Raw genomic sequence first — 24,810 nt, 5'->3', positions numbered from 1 at the left:
GGACACTGATACTAGTCAGAGAGCCTGGACACTGAGACTAGTCAGAGAGCATGGACACTGATACTAGTCAGAGAGCCTGGACACAGACTAGTCAGAGAGCCTGGACACAGACTAGTCAGAGAGCATGGACACTGATACTAGTCAGAGAGCATGGACACTGATACTAGTCAGAGAGCATGGACACTGATACTAGTCAGAGAGCATGGACACTGATACTAGTCAGAGAGCATGGATACTGATACTAGTCAGAGAGCATGGACACTGATACTAGTCAGAGAGCATGGACACTGATACTAGTCAGAGAGCATGGATACTGATACTAGTCAGAGAGCCTGGACACTGATACTAGTCAGAGAGCATGGATACTGAGACTAGTCAGAGAGCATGGACACTGACTAGTCAGAGAGCATGGACACTGATACTAGTCAGAGAGCATGGATACTGATACTAGTCAGAGAGCATGGACACACACTGATACTAGTCAGAGAGCATGGACACACACTGATACTAGTCAGAGAGCATGGACACTGATACTAGTCAGAGAGCATGGACACTGATACTAGTCAGAGAGCATGGACACACACTGATACTAGTCAGAGCATGGATACTGATACTAGTCAGAGCATGGATACTGATACTAGTCAGAGAGCATGGATACTGATACTAGTCAGAGCATGGATACTGATACTAGTCAGAGAGCATGGATACTGATACTAGTCAGAGCATGGATACTGATACTAGTCAGAGAGCATGGATACTGATACTAGTCAGAGAGCATGGATACTGATACTAGTCAGAGCATGGATACTGATACTAGTCAGAGAGCCTGGATACTGATACTAGTCAGAGAGCATGGATACTGATACTAGTCAGAGAGCCTGGATACTGAGACTAGTCAGAGAGCATGGACACTGATACTAGTCAGAGAGCCTGGATACTGATACTAGTCAGAGAGCATGGATACTGATACTAGTCAGAGAGCATGGATACTGATACTAGTCAGAGAGCATGGATACTGATACTAGTCAAAGAGCATGGACACAGAGAGTGCAGAGGGCTTGATTCACTGCCAACACTTAAGCCCTTTTACCAAAGTAACTCTTAGGTTATTAATTGAGAATTTGACCAAATAAATAAAAGCTATTGCTAGATCCCAAAGATGACCCCTGAACAGCCTACTGGAAGGCTTACACTCTTTAAATTCTATGCGACCGGTTCTACCTAGTCGCTCCTGTGCTTCTTCTTCTTCATCATCATCATCATCATCACTTCTTCACCAACATGATTTCTGCCTGGGAACCAAGCCAGGTGAGTAACATTCATCCATCATAGCATCATGTGCCAGGGGGGCGGGGGGCAACCGGATACATCAACTTGAGTGGCGGATGATTGTGCACACCCTTGACATGACGGGATAAGGGCCTGGGGGTAATGGTCCAAAGTGAGAGAGAGAGAGAGAGAGAGAGAGAGAGATGATGGAGGAGGGAGGGGGCGACCTACAGGCCCACAGCGGTACCGTTCACCTGCTCTTGGGACCGGGCAGTTAGGGGACTACTACGTGGGGTGCCAGCGGGGGGGAGAGGGCTCCGGGGTGTCCCGGTTGGGACAGGTATGGGGGGACGAGGTGCCTCCGTGGAATTCCCCCTCACACTGATGTGTTCCCATCCTCCCTGTAAAAGAAAATATAGAAATATTCAGAAATGACTTAAAATGTGTTATTGGTGGTGTTATATGTCAATATGCTCAAACAACCTAGATGAGCGGTTTATGACCTCGATACGTGTAGAATCTACGCGGGGATGAAGCCCAACTCGCTGTTAACCCTTTCACTACCACACTACCAAATGGTTAACCCTTTCCCTGCGACAATACAGAAGGTTAACCCTTTCACTGCCACACGACTAACCGTCGGTTAACTGTCTGTAGTGTGGTAGTGAAAGGTTAACCTTCTGTAGTGTGATAGTGAAAGGGTTAAAAATTCATCTTTATTCTGGTTAAAACTGTGACATATCAGTCACTCTGACCTCCATCAAACATTCAAGTCTGTTATTTCAAGATTATCTTCACAGCTACTGTATGCAGGGCCAGTGATTCCATTTATCCATTATATTCAAATAGCCTGTCAAATGGAGCTGCTGTCCCACCTAAAGGTTTTGAATCTATTGATTTCAGCTAAGAGTTTTAGTGTCAAAACTGTGTCTTGATAATTGAACCATATGACTCGTCTGTTAACCGTCTGTAGTGTGGTAGTGAAAGGGTTAACCTTCTGTAGTGTGTTAGTGAAAGGGTTAATTATGAATAACTGCAACACTATAACTTACCATCTTTAGATAATAAAGTTTGAAACCATTGTAAAACAAATTCAGATGGACGGTTATTCATCTGAGAAACTCAATGAGGCAACAGTGGCTCAGGAGGTAGAGCGGTCATCTGATAATCGGAAGGTTTCCGGTTGGATTCCCACTCCTCCTGGGCAGCGTGTCGAAATGTCCTTGAGCAAGACACTTAAGCCCTAACTGCTCCCGATGAGCAGGTTGGCACCTTGCATAGTTGCCTCCGCCATCGGTGTGTGAATGTGTGAGTGAATGGGTTAATGTGAGAAACAAAATAGTAAAGCGCTTTGGATAAAAGCACTATATAAAATGCACCATTCGATGAATTAAGACGTCATGCTAGAGGAACCCCCTACGAGAGGATGATCAGAGCCTCACCCCTATGCCGTAGTCCCAGGCTTGGCCCTTGGGCTGCATGGGTCCCACGCCCATTCTGTGACAGACCGCTCCCGTCGTCTCACCGGGGAATCCCGGGACTCCGTCTGCTACGATCCACACCTGAAACAGAGACAGCAGCACTGAGCCAACCAACATACAGTAGAGCTTCACCTACCGATGGAAACGTGAGGTGAGCCGCCCTGCCTAACAGAATTTCACTTGTATTGGTTTCAACAAAGATTGGTCAACATTGCTGTTTAAGAGGATTTCCTCCCCATCGAGAAACACAGGGATGGTATTTCAACAGGAAAAAAGTCCCTTAACTTTACACCTCAATAACCCCATAAAATATACTATGAAATATAAAAATGTAAGGAACACTCCCAACATTTTGGGAATACAGCACATGTGATTGCCATCTTCCCCAGAGTCAGGCAAGAAGATTGATCAGTTTCATCTCGGTGTGTCCAGCAGCCCCAGAGAGAGGTCCAGGTGCATGCTAGCCTAGCTTAGCACAAGGACTGGAAGCAGTAGGGAGCAGCTAGCCTAGTTTAGCACAAGGACTGGAAGCAGTAGGGAGCAGCTAGCCTAGCTTAGCACAAGGACTGGAAGCAGTAGGGAGCAGCTAGCCTAGCTTAGCACTGGAAGCAGTAGGGAGTGGCTAACAGCAGCCCCTTAACAATTGTGTGTATTGAGCCATACTGTATTGTACCCATTCTGCAATCTGTTAATAAAGTTTTCAATCAATCAATCCAGCCTGAACAAGAGTTTGACAAAGGTGATGGAGAACATACACACACTTGGAATACTTCTGGTTATAGTTTGTGGTTGTCTTGGCACTGACCTGGTCCAGAGGTCCCACAGACACCTTGGTGACATTGTTGGAGATCAGCTCCCAGGTTGAACCCTGAGGATAGCTGGGGGTCAGACCCTGTCTGCACCACAAGTTACCTACACACACAGAGAGAGAGAGAGAGAGAGCGAGAGAGAGAGAGAGAGAGAGAGAGAGAGAGAGAGAGAGAGAGAGATCAGTTCTAAACCACTGTGTAGTAAGTAGTACTCTTAAGTCTACCATACTACAATATGTGACCAGTCTAGTCATTGACATGACATAATTAAAGGATAATGCCAGTGTTTTTTTTTAAAGGATAAATCAGTCCTACAATTAACCAAAAATTATCTACCTGGAGAATAGTGTGTGCAGACTTGAGTTCCATACCAGCACTTAAGTAGCACATCTGATGTAAAGTGTCAACTCTTTACAGTCTGTCTTACTGTTCTCATCCACAGCGAACACGGAGGTCCTCCCTACAGACAGCTGTCTGAGGGACTGCTTGGGGGGAGAGGGGATGTGGTACCAGCACTCTCCTGTAGGGGGAGCACAAGAGCACTGAGTGAAGTTACCAGTTTGATCTACACTACAGACACAAACAGTAGGTGCATTATGAGGGCTCCAATCAGGAGCAGACTGTACCGAACAATCAAATAATTTCACTGTTAAAAATGCACTATGCAGTTTTGGAGGAGCGGGATCTGTTTGCAGAGACATAATGTAATTCTTCATAAATTAAAACAAAAATAATTGTAAGCACTGTGAACCAAACGTATGACTAGAATATTTATGTTTGTTAACAAAATTTCCGGCCCCGTCTCCCTCGTCTGCCCGTGGGGGGAAGGACGACGGGATGGGTTAAGCGCAGAGGAGTATCGCATCGGCGATCCTACAAAAAACAATGCATGCATGTGTGTTCCGGTATGTGTGCTAAACTAACCGCTGTGTGCCGCTAACATTGAGAGTCGTCTGCATGCTAATTAATGCGACAGGTCCTGCATTATTATTATTAGAAATAGTAACTTTTCAGTTAGCTTTCTAGCTTCAAACAGTGTTCCAGGGATCCAATTGACAGTTTGTTTATTCAGTTATGAAAACATCCACTGACTCTCACTGCATAGTGCAACTTTAAAGGTGCTATAAATAAAAACATGTATGTAGGGTAATCATTTAAAAAAAACTAGGGCTGGGACTTTATCGCATTAATTTTGATTACTTAACTACAGAAATAATTAAAGTTAAAAATAATTATGCATTTAATCGCATGATGATTTTTCTTTATTGTGTAATAATGTTACCTTTCAAAGGAGACCAGACTCATGTGTGTGCTATAAGTATAAAGTATAATAAATCGCAAATAACTTTTTTTCTTAGACTGGTTTGTTCATAAAAAATATATAAAATAAGAGAAATTGAGATCAATGAAGAGTTTTTTCCCCCAATGGTCAACTGTTCTGGAATGTACTTGAAAGTACTGCGTTTTACTTTTACCTCGAAAGTGCTTGAGTTTACAAAAGGTCCTTTGCGCTATATATATATATTATTCCTAAAATTGCTGCACTTTGTTAAAAATTGCATTGATAATGTATATTCATTGATTCACTCGTATACCTAAATTCATTTGAATTGAAAAAATGTGCTTTTCGCATATTGATATGTGATTAAAATGTGATTAATTTAGATTAATGAACTATAGTCTTGAATTAATTAGATTAACGTTTTTAATCAAGTCCCACCACTAAAAGAAAACGATTGATGTTGAAAACATGTTGGTGGGTCCAAAATGAATGCTATTACATTTGTGGGGCGGCGTGGCTCAGGGGTAGAGCGGGTCGTCCAATGATCGAAGGGTTGGTGGTTCGAATCCCGCTCAAGCCCATGTCCATCCCACTGCCGTTGTGTCCTTGGGCAAGACACTTAACCTACTTGCCTCGTATGAATGTGTATGCATGTGAATGAATGTTGGTGGTGGTCGGAGGGGCCGTAGGCAATGATTATTCGCCACGCTTCCGTGAGTCTGCCTCAGGTAGCTTATCACCACCGGTATGACTCAGTCCTTGCCCCACAATGGTGGAATGAACTACCCACCCCAGTTAGGACAGCCGAATCACGTCCAATCTTTCGCCGTCGACTAAAGACGCACTTCTTCAACCATTATCTGAATAATAAAAAAAAAAAAAAAAAAAACAATAAAAAAATCTAACCCTAACTAACCGTACTGTCATGCACTTGTCCTAATAAACTAACCTACACTGTAGCACTCAACACTTTGATGAACATTGTTGCTCAGCTGATAGAGTTGTGCCCTTCCTGATGGCTTGTCGTACAGAACTTGTAAGTCGCTTTGGATAAAAGCGTCAGCTAAATGACTAAATGTAAATGTAATGTATGAATGAATAATGGACTCTGTAAGCGCTCTGGGGTCACTGGGGTGTCATGAAGAGCGCTATATAAATCCAATCCATTATTATTATTATTATTATTATTACATGTATCCCCTCCCTAAGTGGAATGCACCCGATTGGATAAACGACATGCTGCTCAAGTGTTTTTTAATGAACTACATCATACAGTATGTCTTCCAGGGGTGTAAAAAAGTACCCAGAAATTATACTTAAGTGAAAGTATAGGTACCGTCTAAAAATCTTACTCAAGTAAAAGTCAGAGTATCTGGCTAAAAGTCCAAAAGTTTCTACTTTTAAATGTACTAAAAAATAAAAGTAAATTTTTTTTTTATTCCAGGGCAATGAAATGTTCCGTTTCATCCTCTTCATCACTCGTACTATCGTTTGTGGCCATCTTCTGTAGCTTGTCACTCTGACTGTCTATTCTTCTGATAGCAGGTGTTTAATCAAAGATCCACGCGTTCTAGTCTTGCACAAGGACCAATCAGCATGGGTATGGGCGGGTTAATTTTCCATTGATGGGGATTTGATTGGCTGTTTTTAAATAAAGTGCGGCCGCAAGAGTAATAACGTTAACGTTAGTTCGGCCAGAGAAACAAATATACTAATAAAAATACAGTAGTTGGACCTGCAAGATTTGTACTTTGTAGGTCTGCATTTGAAATGTAGGGAGTAAAAAGTATGTTTTTTTTCTCTGAAATGTAATTGAGTAAAAGTACAAGTATACAAACCTAATAATACTTGAGTAAAGTACAAATCCCCAAAAACAGTACTTAAGTATTGTAAAGAGGTACAATTACTCAAGTACTTTACACCCCTGTATTCTATCCATCTGTTGCTCAGGCTGACCTGCAAGGTTCTGGGGGGACACGGAGCTCGGGCTGACCTGCGGGGTTCTGGGGGGACAGGGAGCTCGGGCTGACCTGCAGGGTTCTGGGGGGACAGGGAGCTCGGGCTGACCTGCGGGGTTCTGGGGGGACAGGGAGCTCGGGCTGACCTGCGGGGTTCTGGGGGGACACAGAGCTCGGGCTGACCTGCAGGGTTCTGGGGGGACAGGGACACGGAGCTCGGGCTGACCTGCAGGGTTCTGGGGGGACACAGAGCTCAGGCTGACCTGCAGGGTTCTGGGGGACACGGACCTGCAGGGTTCTGGGGGGACACTGACCTGCAGGGTTCTGGGGGGACACGGACCTGCAGGGTTCTGGGGGGACACTGACCTGCAGGGTTCTGGGGGGACACGGACCTGCAGGGTTCTGGGGGGACACTGACCTGCAGGGTTCTGGGGGGACACTGACCTGCAGGGTTCTGGGGGGACACTGACCTGCAGGGTTCTGGGGGGACACTGACCTGCAGGGTTCTGGGGGGACACTGACCTGCAGGGTTCTGGGGGGACACGGACCCCCTGTAGAACACGGCTCCGTCCTTGGCGATGGCCCACACCTGGCTGGCGCCCCCGATGGAGATGGACTTGAAGGGCTGGTCTGTGCCGACGTGGAGCCAGGAACTACCCTGTGTGTGAGAGAAGAGACCGTGTACTTACACTGCAAAACAAGGATCCCCCTCTTGAAGGCTGTTGGCTTTGGGTAGGACTTTGAAATATTTTCAAATCCTTAAACTGAATTCGACAATGCCCTTCCCAGTCAGAACACATCAGGATGCCTCCAATGCCACGCTGTCGTTGTTTTATTCCTGCCCCTTACTGGAACGACATATTTTTTAATTTCTGTGTCAAACTTCTTATTTTTATTTTTTTTACTACTATAGATTACTCAAGAAGAAATCTAAAATATTGCTAAAAAGCTGTGGCTGCCTATTGATCAACATATTTTAAAGATGCTCCACCCAAAAAAAAGAAAGCTGATTTATTCTGCCCATAACCTCACACGTATCCCCAAACTATTAAACTGTTCATTTAATTTGAGAGTTATTGAGTGACAGCTCAGTGAACTTGTGAAAATAAAATAGTGAACATTTCCTAAAAAGCCATATGCAAAGCATTATTTATTTGGTGCCTATTGAGTCTAGGGCTGGCGTTATGACCAATATCACCATATTTGTCTTAGTTTTGACAATATAACATAATATATAACATGGATATATGATGATATTTCGTTTTCCAGTACAAATTACAATGTGATGACATAATTGTATGTCTTTACCTTGTAATAAAATTGTCATAGTGCAATTTCATTCAAAATTGTCTATTTTATTTTACTTTTTAATACTGCTGCAAGGATTTCTTTTGATGAATGTAAAAATATACTGTTGTCTTTTATAATATGTACTATATATTGAGGATGATGGTATAATAAAAATCCATACCGTGGCATGGATCCATGACGGCATACCTTCATATTCCAGCCCTACTCTACTCAAGAGTAAAAACGTTCACTTGTTTTAAGAAGGTAACATGAGTGGGAATTGAACTCCTAACCCTGCTAGTGTTGGTACCATGCTGTTGGTACCATGCTCCAACCACTGAGCCATTGAGAGGTAAGATTTTAACACCTCATTACAGGATTTGGTTACTTGTTAAAATTACATTTTCTTTTTCCAGTGTAGTACTTGTCGCCTTGTGGTGTCGCTCAGATAAACAACTATAAATATGACATGTATAAATTACACACAGTTGGTTGAGATGAAAGAAAGGAAATCCATATCACACAGAGAGATAAAAATAATCTCAATGGTGCAGAGTGATGATGTAGTCAGTGGGTAAGACCAGTGCTTCTGGAATCACATGTATAGTTCCCCCTGCTGGCTGAGGTGTGAATCTCACCTCGGCAATCTCTCCTCTGCCTGCGTCATTTGGTCTTTATCCAAACATCTGACACCAGGGTATAAACACGAGTGGTCCCAGTGAGAATAACACCACTAACTAGGGTTGGGCGATGTGGCCAAAATACAATGTGCTATTTCATCTAAAGCTGTCTATTTTATTAAAATGCTGCAAGGAACTTTTTAATTTTAATTAAAATTATTATTATTATTTTTTAAATAGAATATAATAAAACATATATATAGAATGTATGTAGAATGTATACTGTATATTTTAATGTAAAACATGTGGTGCAAATGCATACCTTTGCATGGATCAATGACGGTATATAAGCTACAGCAGTACCACATTCTGTCTCCTCAATACACTATGTCTCTCTCAGATGTCTTACTGTCTCCTCCTACACTATGTCTCTCTCAGCTGTCTTACTGTCTCCTCATTACACTATGTCCCTCTCAGCTGTCTTACTGTCTCCTCATTACACTATGTCCCTCTCAGCTGTCTTACTGTCTCCTCATTACACTATGTCTCTCTCAGCTGTCTTACTGTCTCCTCATTACACTATGTCTCTCTCAGCTGTCTTACTGTCTCCTCATTACACTATGTCTCTCTCAGCTGTCTTACTGTCTCCTCATTACACTATGTCCCTCTCAGCTGTCTTACTGTCTCCTCATTACACTATGTCCCTCTCAGCTGTCTTACTGTCTCCTCATTACACTATGTCTCTCTCAGCTGTCTTACTGTCTCCTCATTACACTATGTCTCTCTCAGCTGTCTTACTGTCTCCTCATTACACTATGTCTCTCTCAGCTGTCTTACTGTCTCCTCATTACACTATGTCTCTCTCAGCTGTCTTACTGTCTCCTCCTACACTATGTCTCTCTCAGCTGTCTTACTGTCTCCTCATTACACTATGTCCCTCTCAGCTGTCTTACTGTCTCCTCATTACACTATGTCTCTCTCAGCTGTCTTACTGTCTCCTACACTATGTCTCTCTCAGCTGTCTTACTGTCTCCTCATTACACTATGTCTCTCTCAGCTGTCTTACTGTCTCCTCATTACACTATGTCTCTCTCAGCTGTCTTACTGTCTCCTCATTACACTATGTCTCTCTCAGCTGTCTTACTGTCTCCTCATTACACTATGTCCCTCTCAGCTGTCTTACTGTCTCCTCATTACACTATGTCCCTCTCAGCTGTCTTACTGTCTCCTCATTACACTATGTCTCTCTCAGCTGTCTTACTGTCTCCTCATTACACTATGTCTCTCTCAGCTGTCTTACTGTCTCCTCATTACACTATGTCCCTCTCAGCTGTCTTACTGTCTCCTCCTATACTATGTCCCTCTCAGCTGTCCCCTCTCAGCATGCGCTCCTCACCGCAGGGTTTGGGTGGCTCGCCCCCACCCGACACAGGACGTCCCCCCTGTCGCTGAGGGCCCAGACAGGCACTGGGTCCATCCTGCTCTGGGCCAGGCACGGCATCACTGAGATGTCAGTCAGAAGGACAGGTGGGACCTGCTGCCAAGGACCTCGCAGTGTGGTCTTACACTTCCTGTGTGTAGAAAAACACTATGTAAGCAGACCTATGTATGCATTGTGAATAATATGACTGTGCTCTTGAATGCTCACAACTTACATGATACTACTTATTTTAGACTGTGTAACTACCTGATATGATATAATAACTATAACTACCTGGTATAACTACTATTCAGTATAACTACCCGATGAAACACTTGTCTATAGTTCTATTCAGTAACTACCTGACGAAACACTTGCTTATAGTTCTATTTAGTATCTACCTGATGGAACACTGGTCTAAAGCACTGGTTCTCAGCCTTTTTCGTGTTGAGGATTCCAAAGTGATTCATATCAAGCTACAGAACCTCATAGGATTCTGTCTCAGGGACATGACAAGACTTGTGTTGTTAGACATGATTTAGTGCAGAATTCCATAACTATTTCTATGTTGTAGTTGAGACTCGTACATAATTCCTCATTAGGCTAACTACTAGTGAATTAAATATTGAAATTAAACTATTTCAGACTTTTCTGGGGACCCCCTGGACCCCCCTCGAGGACCCCTGGAGGTCCCCAGACCTCACATTGAGCCACTGCTCTAATGGATGTACAAGACAAATCCCTGTACTGTACATTTAGTGAATTTACAGTGTGATGTTTGACGTGTGTCTGTGTGTCGTATACCTTGCCCAGCGTCGTCTTCTCACAAAATCCTTCATGGTCTTGTGGCCATGGAATGTCCTGCATGAGAGAGACAACGTCAAAGACGACTATCACACCGTTATGTCTCCGTCTACCTCTACCACTGTGTGACAGACAGTAGATGTAAGAAGTAATGTCTATGATGATGTCACACATACACGGGGAAGTCTGCTGCATACTGCCAGCCCTCTTTGTCTGCCCCTCCTGGGACAGTGTAGTCCACAGCCCACTCCGTCACCTGAAGGACAGAGAAAACCTCCTCCAGTCATCCCAGTGTGGGTTATAAAAAAAGAAAACAAAGCGGATTTATTCTGCCCATAACCTCACACGTATCCCCAAACTACTAAACCATAGGTGTCAAACTCACGGCCTGCGGGCCAAATCCGGCCCGCCACGTCATTTGATGTGGCCCCCCAAGAGCTCAGGTAAAAAAAAAAATTTTTTTTTTTTTTTTTACATTAATATTGGGTTAAAAAATAGCAGTGTTAAAATAATTGTGGGTTAATGCGTTAATAAAGCTTTAACTTTGACAGCCTTAGTTATTACACATTCTTACACATACATGTATGTTGAACATCTGAGGTAACAAAGGAAAAAAGCCAAAAGCACTTACTCCTCAGACATTCTTTGACAATTTTACAGCCCAAAATACAAAAAAGATCCAGGCGGAATAGGTAACAAAGGGTTGAAGAAATATTGTCTGAACTGTCAGATGCAAACTGGCTGTGTGACATAACCGAGCATCTCGCTCAATTGAATAAGAAGCTGTAGGGACGCAAACAAGTCCCACCCAAAACTTGACCAATATAGTTGTGAACTGAGACAACCCTTATTTTGTTATTTTTGAGTACAGTTACAGTTGTGTGTTCATGCAGACACATAATAGCAATTTCATTACGAATTGAAAATGGGGGACCCTGATGTAAACAAGTCGAAAGTCTTTCTCTGGTCTGCATCCCCTTAACAATTGTGTGTATTGAGCTGTACTGTACTGTACCCATTCTGCAATCTGTTAATTAAAGTTAATTAAACTATCTTCCATTAGTTGGATGTACTGTATGGCCTCTGCAAGGTTGTGTGCAGCCATTTGTTTTTGTAACATCTGCTACATCTGTCCCACGTGTTCTTTGCAGCTCACAGTTGTTAGTTCTGCCCCTCTTGACTGTGACAAAAAGGTTTTGAACAAACTTAATGTCATAGCTTGTATTTGATGATATTCTTCTTTGTTATTTACTTGAATGGTTTGATCATTGATTGATGGAGTAATATGGGGTACTGATAAACTAAAATTATTTGTTAAAATAACATAAGCTAACATATATTTTTACATTTATGCAAATGAATATGCAATATGTATAACTTGAATAAGTAATAAATACAGAAACACCATGTTTAACAATATGTAAATGTGTAGCTACATTTATTTTACATTACATTAACATTTATACGGTCTTTGGCCCTTTGAGGGCAACCATAATGCTGATGTGGCCCTCTGTGAAAATGAGTTTGACACCCCTGTACTAAACTGTTCATTTAATTTGAGAGTTATTGAGTGACAGCTCAGTGAAATTGTGAAAATAAAATAAAAATACCTTAGTGAGTGAACATTTCCTAAAAAGCCATATGCAAAGCATTATTTCTTTGGTGCCTATTGAGTCTAGGGCTGGCGTTATGACCAATATCACCATATTTGTCTTAGTTTTGACAATATAACAGTAACATTTGTATAACAATTGTCATAGTGCTATTTCATTCAAAATTGTCTATTTTATTTTACTTTTTAATACTGATGCAAGGATTTTTGTCTGTCTCATACAACAGTCACATGTATACAAAGTCTCATACAAAAGTCTCATACAACAGTCACAACAGTCTCATACAACAGTCTCATACAACAGTCTCATACACCAGTCACATACACCAGTCACATACAACAGTCACATACAACAGTCTCATACAACAGTCTCATACAACAGTCTCATACACCAGTCTCATACACCAGTCTCATACAACAGGTAAGGCAGCTATCCCGCTATCTGGAGGCAGTGTTGTAGTACTTGAGTCCGACTAGAGTTCTGATTTTCAGGACTCGTGACTCGACTTGGACTTGAGCATTGACTGCATTCGGACTCGGAAGGTGCAGACGAGGACTTGTTAATTGATAAATACAGTTATATATTTTTTATTTTAATATTTTTTTGTAATAGGCCCTAATCATTTGGCATAAGATATTGATGGCTATATTAATACCGTAACATGTTTTATTTTCGTGCAAGGGCAGACACGTGTCTTCCACCTACATGTCGATACCCTCATGTTCAGTTGTGCTATATTGTGTCACAAAGTAAATAAACTCCCTGGCTTTGAAATGGTGACTGATGTGTCATTTATGTTTAATGTAGACCTTTTTTTATTTGTATGTCAGCTCTTTGACTGCCAGAGTGGAGTGGACTCAACCTTGATGACTTGGACTCGGACTTGGACTATGGTAATGGGGACTCGACTCGGACTCGAATTGGGCTCTTCTTTGGTGACTCGGAGTCGAGATTTAGTGACTCGACTACAACACTGTCTTATTCACCAGAGAATGCCAAGAATAGGAATGTTATGTCCCTATGTTAAACCCACTCAGCTGCCACCTATTATGTAAGAAAAAGCACATAGAAAGTTCCAGTATAACCTAAGCCAACTTGCGCACTTCGTTGGAGATTGCTCACTTTCACACAACCCAAGGACGCTTTACATTTAGAAAAAGAAAGGAGAAGACAACAGAAAACAGGAGTCATAACAACGACAGGGATAAATAACTTAAGGAGAGGTCTGCCTGTTTTATTATGCTGAGGCCTTTTGTCTAACCAGATCCCAATAATAATAATAACAATAATAATAATAAATTGGATTTATATAGCGCTCTTCATGACACCCCAGTGACCCCAGAGCACTTACAGAGTCCATTATTCGTTCATACACAGTCATACCGGTGGTGGTAAGCTGCAATTGCAGCCAGAGCTGCCCTGAGGCAGACTCACGGAAGCGTGTCGAATAATCATCGCCTACGGCCCCTCCGACCACCACCAACATTCATTCACATGCATACACATTCTTATACAACGGCATGCAAATTTCTCGATTCTGATTGGCTGAAACAGTCCATTTACACGTATGTATAGGGACCATTCCACGCTGCTGGTCCCAGGACCCGCCCACAACCGAATCACATCACTCCGCGTCTCCGCCGTGCTGATTCTTCGGAGAAAACAAGATGGCGGACAATAATCTTTAACAAATGGATATGTTGATAGCGTCATAACGACTAAATATAAAGTGATTCTGTCACGGCGAATGTCTTAGTCCTTTAAACAATGTTGGATGATGTAATTGATGGGTCATGAGTCATTGTAAAACAAAAGAAAAATCGCGGATTGATTGATTATGTGCAATTTTATTTTAAATTTCTTTTTCCTTCCCCCTGACTGCAGCGCTCACTCTCACACTGTCCGACGCTGGCTCTCCACCCACCCCCACACACCCCCACACACCCCCACACTCCTGTCTGCAACAGCGGGGGAGAATCAGACTGAGAGAGAAGCAGCTGAGTGCTGCGCTGTTTTAAGTGAGCATGGTCTATTGAATTGATTGATTGGTTGATTGCTAATTTTATTACTGTACGCCTGGTTTCCAACTGGTTAAGTTTAGGCTAAAAAAATAAATAAAAAAATAGGGCGAAGAAAACTTTTTTTTCCCTATAGGGCAAAGAAAACTTTTTTATTTGTTTTACCTACTTTCTATAGAAGCATCCAAGAATGAAGTTCTATAGAAAGTAGGTCTGCATACCCTTAACAATTGTGTGTATTGAGCCGTACTGTATTGTACCCATTCTGCATCTGGTAATAAAATTTTCAATCAATCATTCCAATAACACACAGTTGGATGTGTTAGTTTGTTGGATCCGTTGGATGCACTTCCGAGCTGCTTCCACATGAGCTAACTTCTCTCAATCATTCCAATAACACACAGTTGGATGTGTTAATTGGTTGGATGCACTTCCGAGCTGCTTCCACATGAGGCAACTTCTCTCTATCATTCCAATAACACACAGTTGGATGTGTTAGTTGGTTGGATGCACTTCCGAGCTGCTTCCACATGGAGGCAAATCGTCTTTTTTGTTGTTGTGGGAACTACTTTTTCTGGCGGATGGTTTTTTCAATAAATCTTCGATTAATGTGTGTTTATTGTATAGCAATAAGGTTGGATGAATGTGGCAGTTGTATAAAAGCATTACACCACTTGCAGTCGTGATTTGTGAACAATAAACCATGCCTAGGGGGGTCTAACGACCCTTGGCTGCGCCTCGGGCCCAATGACCACCCCTAGGCATGGTTTATTGTTCACAAACCACTCCTGCGCGTGATGTAATGCTTAAATACGAGGCAAGTAGGTTAAGTGTCTTGCCCAAGGACACAACGGCAGTGGGATGGACATGGGCTTGAGCGGGATTCGAACCACCAACCCTTCGATCATTGGACGACCCGCTCTACCACTGAGCCACGCCGCCCCACGCCGCCCCCCAACACCTTGACACAATCTACAGCCAGGTCTACATTATCCATATGAGGAACACATGGTCATTATTCCACCATGTCAGATCTATATGATCCATATGAGGAACACATGGTCATTATTCCACCATGTCAGATCTATATGATCCATATGAGGAACAGATGGTCATTATTCCACCATGTCAGATCTATATGATCCATGAGGAACAGATGGTCATTATTCCACCATGTCAGATCTATATGATCCATGAGGAACACATGGTCATTATTCCACCATGTCAGATCTATATGATCCATAAGAGGAACAGATAGTCATTATTCCACCATGTCAGATCTACATTATCCATAGGAACAGATGGTCATTATTCCACCATGTCAGATCTACATTCTCTACTGTATATGAGAAGAACATGGTCATATTCCACCATGGGGCTCAGAGTACAGGTTCAGTCATCGGTGATGCAGCCTTTACTATGGAACAAACTACCCCAAAACATCAGGGAAGCCAACTCGCTAGACATCTTCAAGACATCTCTTTGCTCAGGCATTTAAATGAAGCATCAGGGATATCCTGACACAAATTGTACTTTACCTGCACTATTCTTACCCTACCTACTTTTATACACTTCCTATCAAATTCATGTGTCGGTTCTATGCCAATTGTATCTCACTACCTCCTATGCACTATAAACTGAACTTTGTAAAGAAACTCAAAATTAAGAGTGATGCACTGCTCTGTTGTTCTATAAGGTAATTTAGAACTGTACTTTGTAAAGAAACTCAGTGTTAAAAGCGATGCACTGCTCTGTTGTATGTTAGAACTTTGTAAAGAAACTCAAAGTGTTAAGAGCGATGCACTGCTCTGTTATATTTCTTTTTATTGACTGTCCATTCTATTTAATCATTTTAGCCTATTTTCAAACTGAATCAAACCACACTTTTTTTACTCTATCTATTCTATTTTATAATAGCGACAGAGATGGTTATGTTGGCTGTCACAATGGGTGGGTCGAACCCATGACCTTTCAGTTATATGACCTCTCTAACCGCCAGACCCACCAGGCCAGGATATTACATTCACGTGTCATGTGATATCATATACTGGATATCCTATTTAAAACACCCAAACCAGACCATTACTTTGACCATCTTCTGCTACAGTACTGTATGCACATTGCTATGTTCTTGATGACGTTGACTGCAGATGTAAAATAGGCTTTTTTGGGAACTTACTCACTTACTTAAAGGAGCAATAGGCGGACGTTGATTTTGGGCAGAACTTTTAAATATTTAAAAATCCTTAACCTCTTAAACATCACGTTGTGGCACTTTGCCCTCGTCTGCCGGCTTCAGGCTGTATTTTTGCCGATCAACCAACACATTGTTGGAAAGCTAAAATAGCCGCCATTCTATTGACACCCTACTCAACCTATTACGTGCTTCCAATCGGGTTACAAGACCAAACAACCAACGTCAGTTTCGGGACAAGTGACCACGTCCGGTTTCGGCTGGCCCTGAACGGACCAGTCACCTATGACGGTGAAAATTATTGACCATCTTTGTAGCAAATAAAATTCTGGAGCTAATGATATCTTACATGAGGGCTGATCCCTACGAAAAGGGGAGAGAAGAAGACAGAGAAGTTGTTTGTTTTGAGAATTTCTCTCTCCCCCGTCAAAATGAATTGCACGGTCGGCCATTTAGGATGAATTATTACCGATACAAACATTACAAAAACATGTGTAAAACACTCATTTTTTGTGGGATTGTTATCAACTTTGTACTAGATAAGACTTCAGGCTATGGAACCGCTCCTACAGTATGTCTCAGCTGGAACTAAAAAACAGGCATCTATTTGCAAGTAAACAAAGACGTGAGTAAACAAAACTTTTATTTCAGTGTGTTCAAACCTCTATAACTCTATTACATTAGCACTTAGTAATTCTTCCTGGAAGAAAGTTCAGAATGTTTCCTTTCAAAAGAGACCAGACTCATGCATGTGCTATAAGTGGTTCAAGAATAAATCGCAAATTACTTTGGGTATGCAATCGCCAGGCGTTTTATGCAAAACTAGCCCCATTCTTGCCCAATGCATAAGAGGTTAAACCGAATTCGACAATGCCCTTCCCGATCAGAACGCATCAGGATGCCTCAAAAGCCACGCCCCACTAGCTAGCTAGCAGGCAGCTATGTGTTAGCAGCAGGCCTTTGTGTACACGCGCAACTGTTATGCGCATAAAGCGTGAGTGTCACTAGATATAGACAGCTCGCTCATTCTAATAATTTGACTTGGTTGTTTGTTTGATTGGATGTCGTTGTTTTAGCTCCTCCCCCTTATCGGAATAACAGATTTATTTCATTACGTTGTCAGCATCTTATCTATTTTTTGTGAATACTACCAACTACTGTCGAGATATAATAAGAAATCTAAAATGTTACCAAAAATCGGCGGCCGCTTATTGCTCCTTTAACCATAACAACTCATTGGAATCTGTTTTTACTCCACTGTCTACAAATCTGTCTGATACCCCGACTGGACTATGTCCGTTTCCATTTGATGATAAAGTTTACCCTGAACCTGGTGCTGGTGATGGGGGGCGACTTACCCAGGACCACTGCGGGGAGGGCGGATGCGTGTTCCCCTTGGTGCACTCTTTCAGCCCACTGTCATCACTCCACATGGGGCGGTCTGTAGGGAGACCCCTGGAGGAATCAAACACACTCTGTGAAACCTCGGGATTTTCTATCACGTCAGCTAGATAACTAAACATGACTGAAAAAAGACCATGGGATTCGTCTTCATGTAAATTAAGTAGGCCTACTTGTCTGTGTATCCAGTCATGGGGTTCCACCTCTGATTCTCATAGACGTACACCGTCCGGACATCGGTCTGTGTGTGCATTGGTGCCGCATCCTCTGCAACGTACAGTACACACAATGTACACTTGATTTAATAGAAATATACAAAATAAACGGTATTCCATTTATTTTTTACAGGTAGGCCCTACTGTATGTACTATTATGCAGGACTCTAGAATCATAACAAATCCCAAATCATGCTCAAAGCATTTATAAACTAGAGTAGCAAGCTGTTAGTGAGGAGTAAATGGATTCATTCTCTCTTGCATGTGTTCAAATCATTATTTTATTGGGGAACATTGTATAATGCACAAGTAAATATTGAAAGTAATTTAATAAGAGGTGAGGATTTGGCCACTATTAAAGAAGGTAATTTACAGCAATGGCTCTCAATCGCTTTTGCTTTGTTGGGACCGAATTCATCAGATAGCTAACATTCTCCTATGTATATTATTCCTCGTCTGTGACCATAATCATAATGTCTCGCGACCCCATTTTGGGTCCTCAACCCACTGGCTGAGAAACACTGATTCAAAAGGATCCATTAAAGGTTTTTCCCATCACCAAATATCACAAATCACGTTATGGGATTTACAGGTAAAGGACAAGGAATAGACTGAATACATCAAGTGTCAAATGGAGAGATTTCGGGGAAAGGAGCATGTAGGGCAAGTGGGTACATTGTCTCCATGGGGTATAGGTTTACCCAGGGTGGGCTGCTGCCCATAGCGCCCGCTGTAGACCCAGGCCGTGCCGTCCCACCCGATGCCCCAGACCAGCCCCCGGCTGTTGGACTCTACACAGCGCAGGTGCCCCGAGACCTGCCGCCAGAACCTGCAGGCAGCACCACAAAGCGTTAGCACCCAGCCACGTTCACCACTGGAAGACACACTGACGCCGTATTCACAAGTTAGCACGTTAGCAGCACAAACATATCCCGTTTAAGAAGAAATTTTTGCCCACGCTAGCCTGTTAGCAAGAAAGATGGAGACATTAGCCTAATAGTTTGTTGCTGGTAAAGTGAGTGTACAGATACAAAGCGTAGTGACAAGAGACAAGGCGGAAGGATGAGATTACTTGACAATTTGCACAAAAGCATTGGTAGGGCATGCAAGAGTTGTACCATATAAAGAGAAACAACAGCAAATAAATAGAGAGAGGAAATTTCCCCCGAAAATGTTTGTCACGCTAACATTATGTTTGTCCTTTGGCTTGCAATTAAACCAAGATGATCATAGCACTCAAGTGTTTTTGGAAAACCCAGCCCAGACTACTAAAGAGAGAGCGATCAGTAATGAGACAGACAGACAGTCAAGACGAGGGTAACACCACGTGGGCACCAGTCTCACATGAGTTCACAGGGCAGCGTGTGTGCAGAGGCCTCCAGGGAGCAGGTGGGCTCGTGGACCATGATGTCTCCTTTAGAGGTGGTGGCCCACAGGGCCTGTCTGGTCGGAGGGCCCCTGATGCCCCGCCACTCGCAGCAGCACTCGCACAACAGGGAAATCTGGGATAACGGAACAGAATAAACACCGTCAGCAGAAAGAAAAGCACGTCCGTGCGGTTCAGTCCGGACAGACGACGTCAGTAACGGATTTTTACACCCAAGTGTGTGTCGATTTTTGAAGTATAATCGTTAACATGTTCTAGACATGAGAGCGTCCATTACGTGTAATGAGATGAGAATAGTGTAGATGAGAACATTTGTATTGCACTGCACTATTGCACTATTCTATTGCACTGTCTATTTTATACTCATTCTAAGTCTATGTTTGTCTATACTTTATGAATTGCTTTTATTTTGCACGATTCCCAATACAGGCGGGGCCTCAGACCCTGGAGGTGGGTGGGACCTGTGCAGGAACCTTGAGATTGGACATTTTAACACAGAAACCTATCACTCTTTTTATAGATTTTAACGACACAAATCTATTACAATAATACATTTTCTTATTATTTTTCATAGATTTTAATGACAGAAATCTATTAAAAGATTTAAAGAATATAAATTCTCTGCTCATTTTGTGCCCGTCTATAATTATGCTAATTGTATGCCTATGTCTATTTTGTGTCTACATCACTGCTGTGAAGCACTTTGGGCTGCAATTCTTGTATGAAAGGGGTTGTACAAATAAAGTGTATTATTATCATTATTTTTATTATTATTATCTCCTGTGACTGGAGTTATTTAAGACTTATATAGTGTGTCCACTTTGACTTCTGTGACTACGTTTTAACTTGATATACCGGTAGTTGCTCTTGGTTTGAATTAGATTTGAATGCGATCAGAATCTTTTACCCAGTCGCCCATGTCCTTCTCGGTCTGTGCCGCCAGGATCAGAGGCCATCTCTCTCTGGTCCTTTGAGCCGTGTATACAGCAAACGTATAGTGGCTGTCCGTCAGCACCGGAACCAGAGCGGTGATCTCATTTATTAACACAGGGAGGTACTGGAGGAGAGGGAGAGAGAGAGAGACAGAGACAGAGAGAGATCAGTTCTAAACCAATCAATGAATGCAGTAAATGCAGACGGGGGGGGGGGGGGGTCACCAGGGATCTCATGAATAAATTCAATAGACTTCTCACGTGTTCACGTCATTATGACATCAAGCCCCTGTGCCCTTTTCTGCTGCCAAAATTAACAGTCTTTTCCTTTCCTGTTTACCAGTAATGTTGTCCTTGATACTGCATGTGGGGTTAATGGGAAAATTGCGTCTCACCAAACGATTTGATGTTTTGTTCACATGCTCCAATTTTTTTTAAAGCCAAAAATCGCTAAACCCTAAATGACCAGATGTTGCGGAGAATGCACTGACGCTGGTGATGTCACGTGACCTGATCTGCTATGCTAAGCTAGTTTTGGCTAGCGATTTTTCCTTTTTTAAGCTGCCGCTTAAAATTCAAAATCCCCTGCCTTATCAGAGAGAGAAATTAATATCAGAAGGCTTTGTTCACGGGATCACAACTGCATGAACCACAGATAAAGCTATGAGTGATCTATTAATAGTCCAATCATTTTCATATAGCTGCAGCAAAGACTGTAGACTCTGGAAATACATCACCCGTGAGAGTCTTACAGACTATCTTCTCCTCCATGCATCACCTGTGAGAGTCTACAGACCAGATCATCTTCTCCTCCATGCATCACCCATGAGAGTCTACAGACCAGACCATCTTCTCCTCCATGCATCACCTGTGAGAGTCTACAGACCAGACCATCTTCTCCTCCATGCATCACCTGTGAGAGTCTACAGACCAGACCATCTTCTCCTCCATGCATCACCTGTGAGAGTCTACAGACCAGATCATCTTCTCCTCCATGCATCACCCATGAGAGTCTACAGACCAGACCATCTTCTCCTCCATGCATCACCCATGAGAGTCTACAGACCAGACCATCTTCTCCTCCATGCATCACCTGTGAGTCTACAGACCAGACCATCTTCTCCTCCATGCATCACCCATGAGAGTCTACAGACCAGACCATCTTCTCCTCCATGCATCACCCATGAGAGTCTACAGACCAGACCATCTTCTCCTCCATGCATCACCTGTGAGAGTCTACAGACCAGACCATCTTCTCCTCCATGCATCACCCATGAGAGTCTATTACAGACCAGACCATCTTCTCCTCCATGCATCACCTGTGAGAGTCTACAGACCAGACCATCTTCTCCTCCATGCATCACCCATGAGAGTCTATTACAGACCAGATCATCTTCTCCTCCATGCATCACCCATGAGAGTCTATTACAGACCAGATCATCTTCTCCTCCATGCATCACCCGTGAGAGAATCTACAGATCAGATCATCTTCTCCTCCATGCATCACCTGTGAGAGTCTACAGACCAGACCATCTTCTCCTCCATGCATCACCCGTGAGAGTCTACAGACCAGATCATCTTCTTCTCCATGCATCACCTGTGAGAGAGTCTATTACAGACCACTATCATCTTCTTCTCCATGCATCACCATTTTTATTAAATTCCTTTCAAAACATTGTGATTTCAATTACCTCGATGCAGTCGAAAAAACTGGTAGAATCACAGGTAACAAATTTCATGGCAATCCGGCCATTACTTTTCGAGATATGGTGAGAATGGACACACAGATAGACAGACGGGAAGGAAAACACAACCTCCGCCCTGGCTTCACCTTAGCGGAGGTAAAGAAAGAGGCAACACAGACAGAGTCATACAGTCGAAATCCGCCCAATTTTCCACCGTCGACTAAAAACACACTTCTTCAATCAATATCTGAAATGAAAATAAATAAATAAAATAAAATACTAACCTTTGTACACTATCATGCACTTTGCTACTAAAGGATCTTTATTGCCTATATTACTACCTGCTATGCTAATCTGTCTATACTACTATGCACTCAAGACTGTAGCACCCAAGTTCAACACTGTTTGACAAACTTGTTGTACCCTTCCTGCTGACCTGTTGTACAGAACTTGTAAGTCGCTTTGGATAAAAGCGTCAGCTAAATGACTAAATGTAAATGTAGATTCATTATTTCTCCCACCCCTCACGACTGCTGGCTAGGTATGAGCAAACGTTTGCCCAGGTGGGAGTAGCCGCTCTCTAAGGCAGTGTGTTCTGCTGTTCACCACCAACCTTCTTCTCGTCATACTGGGTGTAATAGATGAAGAAGATGCTGTCCTTCCTGCCGCTAGAGTTGGTGGACTGTTCCAGTGCTGCGCCCACGTCCACCCAGCGGTGGGGCTTCCAGTCTCTCCACCAGCGCAGGGCACCCTTGCGCACCCACACCGACTGGGGAGATGGATGGATGGATGGATGGATGGATGGATGGATGGATGGATGGATGGATGGATGGATGGATGGAGGGAGGGAGGAGAGGAGAAGAGATGACCAGAGATTCAGAGAGCGGATGTGGGGGAGACAGGAGTTACAGTAAAGAGTGACTTTAAACACATGGGTCATTTTGCTGCTCCAGTGGTTGATATTTTCACCTTGCTGCACTCTCTGCCCTGCCCCAAACTGTGGTACTCTGACATCACCAATGGGGGGGGGGGGGGGCAGAGTGGGCCGCAAGGTGATATCAACCACTAGGCTGCAGAATGACCCTGTGTTTAGTTACTCTTTAATTCATTCCCCGCCAACAACGAGTTTACTCGTTATTGGGCACCAATCGTTGAACGCCAATGAGTATACTCGTTATTTGATCGTTGTTTCTTTTATTCAATATTTCTATTCATTACAGGCACACGGACTCGGGGTTAACATGGAGAATGCCAAAGTGCAATACCGGCCGCATCCAGCTAGACGGCGGTATCAAGCACCCTTTGTAACCTTGTATCTTGGCTTGTGGAACGGCCAAATATCTCCGGTTTCATTTGTCCTTGTCGGGCGAGGCGAACGGTTCTCCTGGTTCCATTGAAGCGTGTCAAATATCCCCGATCCATATGTTGTGGTGGATTATGCATGGACCAAATGGACATTGGATGTACTGTACCAGATGGCGGTCAAACAATTGGAATATTATTTTTGGAATACTCCCGATCACAGGTAAGGAAGATTTGACGTAAATGTCAATGCTTTTATACCGATCGGGCTGATAAGTGTTTTTAGCGTTCAATACGAATGGCGTTACTGACAATCAAATTATCAGAAACTACCCCCCCCCCCCCCCCCCCCCCCCCCTTCATGCATTCATGATGGAACATTATTTTATTTCGGAATAATAGTGTGTACAGGCAAGAAACGGCAACGTCTATAGTGGAATTGACGTATACGGCTATAACTCAGCATTTCGGGAATTACCCTAGACCACTCTAAAACCATACTTATATTCACCACAGTATAACACAGGAACGTATGGATGGAAAATGTATTCTTTTTCACATATTGAACGATAGATAGGTGATGTCAAATGAGCCATAGTATTATATCCATAGCTATAATATAGAATATAGTTATAGCTCTATAAACAAGGTGATGCACTCCTATCTTTTAAAACGTGGCAGTGCTAGAGCGGGGCCCCGTCTAATTCCCGGCGGTCAATGAGTTAAAGGGGGATTTCACTGAAATAAACGTTAAGGTTGTTAGCTGACAAAAGCAGATACTGTCCTAAAGATTGCCAAGAATTTTCTCTGCCGTTTTACAAGTTTAGAGTAATGAGCTCTCAAAGTAAGGAGAACACGATGTGACAATATCATCAAATGGCATTGCCCGAGATGGATGAAAGGACATTTATATGGGCAGTCGTCTTTCCGTATGAACCATTTCCATTATTAACACGTAGAATGTTATCAAAAAACAACACAAAGAAACATATAGATCTTTCATATAGCCTAGGTACAGGGAAAGACTCGATGAGCAATTAAATGGCTTGATGGTGGCGCTAGAGGAAAGGTCATGGGGTCACCAACATTAATAGATCTCTTCCCCTCTTGGGGTCATGTATGTGCTCAGC

General features: G+C 42.8%; 1 protein-coding gene across 1 annotated transcript in view; it reads right to left on the bottom strand.

Moving 5' to 3' along the window:
* Positions 1-1,460: 1,460 nt before the first annotated feature.
* Positions 1,461-24,810, bottom strand: part of tecpr1b (tectonin beta-propeller repeat containing 1b) — a gene marked incomplete at its 5' end in the record, with an annotated part of 49,314 nt that continues 25,964 nt past the window's right edge. Inside the window, 14 exons of the mRNA XM_084329979.1 lie at positions 1,461-1,670; positions 2,712-2,831; positions 3,556-3,662; positions 3,987-4,079; positions 7,322-7,457; positions 10,106-10,280; positions 10,934-10,990; positions 11,110-11,189; positions 18,117-18,213; positions 18,333-18,426; positions 19,076-19,203; positions 19,719-19,876; positions 20,669-20,818; positions 22,992-23,201. Coding sequence (XP_084186105.1) covers positions 1,497-1,670; positions 2,712-2,831; positions 3,556-3,662; positions 3,987-4,079; positions 7,322-7,457; positions 10,106-10,280; positions 10,934-10,990; positions 11,110-11,189; positions 18,117-18,213; positions 18,333-18,426; positions 19,076-19,203; positions 19,719-19,876; positions 20,669-20,818; positions 22,992-23,201 — 1,779 coding nt within the window. The 3' untranslated portion in view covers positions 1,461-1,496. The remainder of the gene's footprint in view (positions 1,671-2,711; positions 2,832-3,555; positions 3,663-3,986; positions 4,080-7,321; positions 7,458-10,105; positions 10,281-10,933; positions 10,991-11,109; positions 11,190-18,116; positions 18,214-18,332; positions 18,427-19,075; positions 19,204-19,718; positions 19,877-20,668; positions 20,819-22,991; positions 23,202-24,810) is intronic.

This window comes from Notolepis coatsorum, assembly GCF_963971535.1.
Source record: "Notolepis coatsorum genome assembly, chromosome: 14".
NCBI classification, from domain to species: domain Eukaryota; kingdom Metazoa; phylum Chordata; class Actinopteri; order Aulopiformes; family Paralepididae; genus Notolepis; species Notolepis coatsorum.
Note: the sequence above shows the minus strand (reverse complement) of the source record. Positions and strands in the feature narration are given on the sequence as shown.